This window comes from Rhinolophus hipposideros, assembly GCF_964194185.1.
Source record: "Rhinolophus hipposideros genome assembly, chromosome: 17".
Lineage (NCBI taxonomy): Eukaryota > Metazoa > Chordata > Mammalia > Chiroptera > Rhinolophidae > Rhinolophus > Rhinolophus hipposideros.
The window spans coordinates 12,067,105-12,076,217 of record NC_138063.1 but is presented as its reverse complement, the minus strand read 5'-3'; the positions used below and the strand labels follow the sequence as shown (position 1 = coordinate 12,076,217).

The following is a 9,113-nucleotide window of genomic DNA, read 5'->3' as shown; positions in this document are numbered from 1 at the left end:
CACCATAAGTGAACTCTAAAGTAAAATGTGGACTTTGGGTAATCACATATGCCCCTCTGGGAGAATCTTGGTTTTACTGGAGAGAGAGGAAGTAACATAACAGAAGAATATTGGAGAACAGGAAAAATGAGTCAGACATAGTTTTAGCCCCTACAGAAATGGAAACCTAATGCTCTGTACTGGGCCTATAAGGAACCCCGCTGGTGAGGCTAAGCAGGTTCATGACAAATACTCACCTCCCACTGTAAACAGCTCCAGAAGGAGGTGTGAACTTGAAGACAAAGGAGCCGATTTCCTTCCAGTGGGAGAAGTGGACTGGGTCTAAATGGACTACGCAGCATCTGAGGTGACATTTGACAGAAAAATAAATACACTGGAAGGACAGCCACCACAGAAGAGGGGGCATGCTTACAGCTCCCCTTTTCCTGAGCTTTCTCATAATCACTGCATGAAAGAAGGGACAGGGAGAGTAGCAAGAAAAAAACACCATCTGTGTCTGGCTACAGCTTTGGGCTTTGATTGTTATATCAGTCTATATTAAAATCCCCACACTTATTTTTGTGTCAACACAGAGGAATGACAGTGAATCAAGCTTCAGTTCCACCTCTTGTGAACCCTTCAACATCTCCATTATATTTAATGTAATGTTTCCATATGAATGCTGAAAGTGTTTTTCAGGGCTTCTTCATATGTAAAATATTTAGATTTGAATAAAGAAGTACTTTGCCAGTTATTTCTGCTCATAAGCATTTGAGGGTACTGTAAATTAAATCAAAGGATAGTTTACTGGTAATCCTCAGCCGAACATATTATCTCTCTTTATTTGAAAGTACACACAAATTGGAAAGTACAAATTTTATTGCTCAGTAGCCAAATCTGTAGGGTTATTTTGGAGCAAACCAAGTATTTACTCTCCAAAACGTGGTTGTAGAAGGTAAATTTGTGTGATGTCATCTTCTGGAGTTCAGTAAGTGCCTTCTTTCCTGCTCAAAATATTATCAGTGTCAGAGTTTCCCTTACTTTAGATATTCACAAATATTGCCTGAAAATACCTGTGCTGTAGATTTGATTTTTAAAGTTAATATCCTTGGTGACAAGCAATTATACTCCAGTTCAAAAAAATAAGCAATATGCAAATAGCAAGTCAGTTCCCTGTGAAAAGTGAAAGAACTCAGTACCAATGGTATGACTCTAGGGATCGGAAGCTGGACCTCTCAGTACGGTACCACCTTCCTGGGCATTTCAGTAGATGTTGGGTCCCTGGTTAAAGGGGCAGAAAAACATTATTCTCTGTTTTTATTAATGATGGTTGGAAATAGGTTGTTATCAGAAAGTTTAGCTTGACATGTTAACTTAGGTTTTCCGGAACACTGTAATCCCCATAGCTGCTTTCTCCCCCCACCCTTCACCCCACCCCCAGACTGGATTGCTTGTGTGGAATATCCAACTAGTTGCTTGGGCAAATTATTCTCTCTGTCTTTGAGAAACACACATTGTTTCCTGGCTCAAAATCTAACTTTTTTTTTTTTCTCTAATAGCTGTTTTTCTCTCAATGGGGGCTTCATTTCTACTTCTGCACAGAGAGCATGAACACATTTTATTAATTACTTGAAATTTCAGATGATGTTTTTAATGACTAAGCATCTGTTCTTCAGTATTGCCCCCTTAAATGTGACAATCAAACTTCCACATTTCATTGTTGTGTAGTGTAATATAAGAAACCACTTATTAGAATATGTTTAATGAGGCTATGATTTGTATGTTACTAATACAAGCAAAGTGTCAGATCCTAATGGGTTACAAGAAAGAGACATTGTTAAGCTTTCACTAGGGACTTTTTTCTTTTTTTGTGAATCCACAGTGTCTACAACCTATAATATGAATTAACATTGTACAGGCAAAGAGTAGCATGGCATTAAGAATATACAGAGACCAGGCATTTTCCCATCTCAAAAATCATAAACCTCAATGTATACAATAGATATTCTCAACCAATGCCCTCCCCAGAAGAAAAAGCTGTGGCTGAAGCACACTGTTCAGGTTGCAAAGAAATGGAAAAGTCTCTTACACACGTTTTCAGTATCTCCCCTGTCCCCATTTAATATCTGCTAGACAACTCACAAAGCCCTCCTAGAGGATAGCAGCAGATGATCTCCTTGAAGGTTTTCCTCAGTTCTTGGCTCCGGAGTGCATAAATCAGAGGATCAATGATGGAATTACACATGATCAGTATGAGATACAAGTTGAAGTGAGACATGAAGCACACACAGTATGGATTCTGGGGACAGGAGATGTAGAATATTAAGTGGAGGAAGAATGGGGCCCAGCAGACAACAAAGACCCCGATCAGTATGGTCAAGGTGATGGCCCCCTTCATGTTGGCGCCTTGGCGGATGGTGCCCGTACCTGGCAGCACGGCGATCCTCTTCATGTGAAGTCTGGCCATGAGGAACATGTGGACGTAGAGCGAGGCCATGAGAGCCAGCATGGTGAAGAACACGGTGATGAGGCAGACGATGACAACGCTGCTGTCCGAGTAAACGATGAACAGAACGCCCGACACGCTGCAAGCTGCCCAGATACAGCTGATGATGACTGCGGCCCGCCTCACCGTCATGATGGTGTGGTACTGGAGAGCGTAAAAGATGGTGAAGTACCTGTCCACTGCAATGGAAAGCAGGCTGCAAATTGACGCGAGCAAGGAGCTACAGATCACGGAGTCGATGACGTTATCAATATTCACCGTGAAACTCTGCGCGTCTGTATCTGTACTGTTCAACAGGGTGATGACAATGGTTTCGGAGCCGTTGGAAACGCTCACCAGCATGTCAGCCACGGCCAGGCTACAGATGAAAAAGTACATGGGGGAGTGTAGGTTCTTGTTCTTGGCTATGGCCACAATCACGAGGATGTTCTCCAGCAAGCTTATGACCCCGAGACTCACAAACACCTCGGGAGAGACAAAAAGTTGCTCATAGCAGCCTCCATCGGAGTAGCCTTTCCCCAGGGACTCCGTGGCATCGCCGTGCAGTCCGTGGGTGCTGCGGTTCCAGAAGTGGGGGGCCGTGTGCATCCCGTGCTGAGGAGTAGAGTTCATCCTGCGCCCCGTGGATTCAAAGCCCCGCTGAATTGCTCTCCCCTCCGGGGTCAGGTAGCCTCAGTGATTTTTCTCCACGTCTTTTTTTCTGTCCGAAAGTTAGGAGGCGAAAACGGGCATGCTTGTGCGGACTAAACGTCCCATGCTCCAAAGCCTGCAGGGGAAGTTTTAGTCTCTCGCAGGTACTGCTCTGATCAGCATCCCTTTAAAAGCTTTGGCTTCAAAATGCTTACTCTCAATCAAGAGTCGGCTGCTGGCTGTTGTTGTTGTTCTCACTTCTGCTTTAACTTTAGTCTTATGCATTCAGGTCTTTGCAAAACAATTTCCCTAGTCGCTGCTGGGAGCCGAATCTGTGTGCACATGCTCACATCCGCAAGCCTCGCAGAGCTTCCCAACCTGGAGCATTGCTTTGAGTGTGAGTAGCTGCTGCTGATTTTTGTGGCGTGTGGAGGGGAAAAAAAAAACGTTCAGAGTGGCTCCTCCTCTGCCTCCTTTTGACCAATCCAAGTCCCGTGGAGGGCTGGGAGGCACCCGGCTTTTTCCAGAGATGCTAAATGCAGGGTAGCGGGGGACTCAGACGCAGCCGCTCCTGGGAAGCCAGGAGGATGTGAGAGAATGAATTTCCCTTTTCAAGTTCTCAGGGAAAACAACTTGGTCCTACAGGACATTCTTTGATATCAAAACAAGCTATGGGGAGGCACTCAGGTTTATTTCTGCTTAAAAGTGTGTGTGTGTGTGTGTGTGTGTTCCTGAAATAAATGCACTGCTTTTTAGCCAGGTTATTGAATTTTTTGCCCTCTAAATTTTTTTGAATTAAGAACCCCGGGCAATAACACTTCAATTCAAAATGCCCAAAACAAAGGGAGAATATTTGATAATACAGGAGACTGTGTTATGGATGGAAGAACTGCACAGGTAGCTACAATTTATCAAACGGTCCAAGAAGGGGTCCATTTCTTGCATACTAATATCTGACATTTCTCCATTGCAGAGTTTCTCTTACCATAGGTGGAAGACTTTTATTTTCATTCACAATATTTAAAAACCATATAGCATTAATGTAAACTATATGTACTCTAAACTCAGAAAGAGTTTAGGCAACACTCAGTTTTTTAAACTTGACCAAGGTATAATTGATATACAAAAATTGTGCATATTTAATGTATATGATTTAATGAGCTTGCACATATGCATATACCCAGGGTGCCATCATCACAATCAAGATACTAAGCATATTCTTAACCCCCCGAAATTTTCTTGTATTCTGTTTTCTTTTTTGTGTGTGTGGTAATAACATTTAACATGAGATCTGACCTCTTAACGTACTTTAAACTGCACAATGCCATATTACCTATAGGTACTGTGTTGTTCAGCAGGTCTCTAGGAGGTATACATTTTGCATAACTGAAACTTTATACCCATTGGGCAATAATTCCTTGACAATGGTCTTGGCAATGACTTCTTGGATTTGACACCCAAATCACAGGCAACAAAATCAAAAATAGAAAAGTGGGACGACATCAAACTAAAATGCTCTGAACAGCAAAGGAAACAACCAACAGAGTGAAAAGGCAGCCTACGGAATGGGAGAAAAATATTTGCAAACCACCTATCTGATAAGAGGTTAATATCCAAAATATGTAAGACTCTCTCATAGCTTAATAGCAAAACCCCAAATAACCTAATTTCAAATTGGGCGAATAAGTTGAATATACAGTTCTCCAAAGAAGACATACAAATGGACACCAGGTATATGAAAATGTGCTCAGTCATATTAGGGAAATGCAGATTAAAGCCACAATGAACTATCACTTCACACCTGTTAGGATGAATATTATTAAAAAAACAAAAACAAAAACAAAACATAACAAAAACACGAGTTAGCAAGTGTTGGTGAGGATGTGGAGAAATTGGAAATCAGGGTGTTTTTTTTTTTTTTTTTTTTTTTTAAGGCAGCCATTCTACCTCCGTAAGTGAACGCTTTTGTAAATTAAACCCACACATACCTTGACAACTTTACTTATTCAAGCCAAGATGAGTGGATGTTAGTTATTTATCAGAGTTTCTAAATGTTTTGTTTAAGCCAAGTTTGATTGTGGCAAAGTTACTTTTTAAATTAATGAAACTCCAGCTTATGAAATTTTATGTAGTGACTTTTTCTTGTTATGACTGTTTTTGGGTTTAGCTCTGTAGAGTCTGGGGCTACCGATAATAGAGACAGAGAGAGTGATTTCAGGGTTAATTTTTTTTTTTTCAGGGTTAATTTTAAGTTCTCTTTTATTTAGATAAAGACTTTATCTTCTTTGCCTTTGTAACAGAGACAATGTTAAGTGCTCTTCATGAGCATTTAGCTAAATTAACATCTCTCATCCATTCCTGGAATTGGGTGGGGCCTTAGGACTAAATTCTAGCTAATGAAAACTGGGTGGAAGGGATGGGCGTTGTGTTATCTTCCTCATGACACTACACGTTTCTCCTGCTGTCTGTTAATTAGTACATGACTGCAGAAGGTCTTTGAAACCTCCTGTTATATATGGCAGAACCCTATCACGGAAGGAGCCTGGGTCTCTGAGTGACTGCACAGAGCAGACCTCACATCTCCAACTGCCTCCACACCCCAGCTTACCAATTAATTGAACTGTGATATGAGCTAGCAGTATTTTGCTAAGCTGCTGAAGTATTGGTGTTTACCTATCACGGTAGCTCGCATTAATTACCTTGACGTTCAAAATTTTAATGGAGTTACTTACAAGCAGAAAACCTGTGAAAATCCTTGCTTTCCCCTATTTTGGATTTGTGTGAGCAGTGAATTACCTAACAAATAAACAATAAGGAAGGAATCTATTGAATTGTTTTAAGCCTCAGATAGTCAACTCTGGATAATCTTCTCCAGGAGTCAACTCTTCACTTTGTACTGCCTACTTCTCTTGGAGGCCTAATCGTTCCATTTGCTTAGGCTTAAAATTCAGAGTATCTTTGACTTGTCCATCTTTCTCAATAATCCCTACATGCAATTTCTTGTAAAATACCTTTGATCCTACCCATGTGTCTGACTCCCTTTTTTTCCATTGCCAGACTCACTTCTCGCTATTTTCTTTCATGGAAAGTTTGTTGCAGTCAAACTTGTATGCTAGACTACATGCATGCACACTAGAGATTTTTCCATGAGTTTACTCTGTTCCCTCTGCTTGGAGTGCCTTTCCCTCTATTTATGAATGTGCAATTATCATTATTTTGTAAAACTTACTAATAGGTATAATATAACACATATAATGATACAATAGGTAAAATTAGTAATTCAAAACAAAACTCCCTTTCTTGCAGGTTTTCGCAAAAAGGATTTTATTTATAAGCATTATGATCATACAGAAAATCTTATGCATTTAAAATCTCAAATTTAACTGTTTGGTGTAGATGAAAAAACCTTGATTGTCTGGTTAATCATACTGAAAAGATGACATTTTTGTCATCTACCAGGAGGCATTTTGTCTGCCATAGTTTTTAGTTTCCATGAGCCAGAAGAAATACAAGCATCAGTGTTAGACACATTAATGGTAGTTTTGAAAATTTATTGCAGATTTCTTTTTTAAATATACACACAATTGAGTTAGATCACAGTACATTTCTCTTTGAACAAAATCTTTGTTTTACATTTTATAACAATAAATACGAAAAATTTCTAAAAAGAAGTATTTCTCAAACTGTGCTGTATGGAATAATATTTTTAGGAGATGTTAACACTATTTGCACCACAGATTAAAGGGGGGAGTCCAAGGTCAAATAATTTTGGAAAATATCACAAACTCACTGCTTTCTTGAAGTTTCAGTTTAGCATATAAAGTTTCTGAACTTTCTCACTAGAAAAACATTCAATATTGCTTAATCCCCTTATTTCCTAAAGTTATTTGAACATAGAACTTATCTTTTCCCACTTTCATTTTTCAAGTATATATTATACTCAGCTCTGCTATAATGATCATTTTGAAAATGCAAATTTGTTCCAAACTTGATAGATATAGCAGGGAACACTTTGAGCATGATGCACATTTTGTGTTTGTTTTTGCATGGTTTTGTACAAGAGAAACAATAGGTGAATATGGAAACTGTACCCGCCTGAACCGAGACACATGAGGGCGCATAAAACACACACCCTTGAAACATTTCCCAACTATCTCAGCTCGCTCTTCCTCAAGCAAATGTCCCGCAGGTCTTTTTCTAGGTGAAGTGCCATATTTGTTGTAGGTTTATATATTTTTAGCTATTAAATATGTGTAAAACTGTTCTGTTTTCATTGTCTTTTTTCTAACGTGTCATTGATGAAGTGTATAAGGGCTGTGTGTAACCCGCTTTCCCCCCATAAGCCCTAATTGTTGTATTACTTGACTTTGCATAATACACTAACTTTTAGAATACATATGTCACGTTATAGCACAACTAAAGTAACATGATTTGGAATATACTTTGGGATACATTCATACAAAACAAATTATACTGATTACAAAATTCTTAGTTAAATGTCAAAGAGCCAAGGAGAGGAAATTCTGCCTCTCTTTGGGCAACAGTTTTAAATGATAAGTGGCCTTACTCTGCGAGTCCGTTTTGCAGTAACAATGATATCTGAGTGCAGGAAGCCCAAGATAGTCAAATCTCAGCAAATTATTTTCCAAGTAGCTGGGTCATTTACCTCTTCTTGTCTGCTGTTTCTCTTTCTTAGGGAGTTTTGGTTTGTGCTATTAAAAAAACAAAAAAAAACAAAACAAAACAAAACTAAACTATATACCTGCAAAGTAGTTTACTAGTAAGATGCCTGTCTTCCTTTTATACTCTTGTATTCCATTTTGAAGAGTGAACCAAAGTGCGGCAACAGATCACGTGAACCTTTTAAGGGCCAGCTCAGAGGCGAAATAGAGCTACAAATAGAAGTCCAGCTTAGAATAAATTTTATATCATAAACAAATCTTAATTAAATGGGGATTTAAAAATTGAAGATTGGATAATAAAATATTCTGTCTTCTTGAACCTCAGGAAGCAATATACTGTTGTGTTAGTTATTTTAGGTTAGTACATTTTATAACTCTTTCCAAGTGTTTGTAAAATTGTTAGGAGAATATGTTTATTGGCTTAAAATGTACATTACAAAAAGTTTATTATAGGTAAAGTTTTTTCTCTGCAGACTCAATTAAGGTGTCCTTCGTTGGTATGTTATTTGTTTGGAAAGATAGAAAATATAGCTAATAATAACCTGCAAAGACAACCTAGGGTCCAATACATGTGGGCAGCACTGGATTCTGAGGGAATGCTGCAAACCTATTGCAAATATTTCAGATACAGACTAGATTTCTCTCTAACCCACGCCAAAGTTAGCCACCTTATAAACATATTTAATAGAGGCTTCACGCTGTTCCCAGACTTCTTTTTATTTAATATATGTACAGCTCTGAAACTGACTTGATCCCTGAGAAAGTAATAATGACGGTACATCTGAAGAGAACTTCCAGGTACACAGAGTTCCAAAAATTTAGTACAGTCTCAAACTATAAATGAGAAGCAAAAATGCTATAAACATATAAAAACAATCATTTGAAAGATTAATTATTTACATTTATCTTATACTTATTTTTTTGGTGAATTTGAATACAAATACTTAAGTTAATTTTTTAAAATTAAAGTTTGTCATCTTCAGAGAGAACTAAATCAAAAAACTAAAATTAAGGACTAAATATAGTTAAAAGGTTATTTGTTTTCTCTAAAATAGATAAAAATTTCTTTAGTCGGTGTTATCTCCATTTATTAAGTCATGAGATTCTATGCTTTTAGAAAAACTGAGACTAAAATTAATTAGAATGATTATTCAGCCCAATTTACTAGAAAATATTTATGTTACTAATTACTCTACTACTTTTCATTGGTTGAAAGTTAAGACAGAATACAGTACCTCCTGGTATTTTTAGTTAGGTCCAGGCAGGCCCAAATGGGTGCATTTAGGTAAAGATCCATAAAACATAGAGAAAAATTG

General features: G+C 38.2%; 1 protein-coding gene across 1 annotated transcript; it reads right to left on the bottom strand.

The window, feature by feature from the left end:
• Window positions 1-1,428: 1,428 nt before the first annotated feature.
• On the bottom strand, window positions 1,429-3,499 carry MC4R (melanocortin 4 receptor). Its single transcript, XM_081077962.1, has one exon. The coding sequence runs from the start codon at window positions 3,095-3,097 to the stop codon at window positions 2,099-2,101; it is 999 nt and encodes a 332-aa protein (XP_080934088.1). The 5' UTR covers window positions 3,098-3,499; the 3' UTR covers window positions 1,429-2,098.
• Window positions 3,500-9,113: the final 5,614 nt, after the last annotated feature.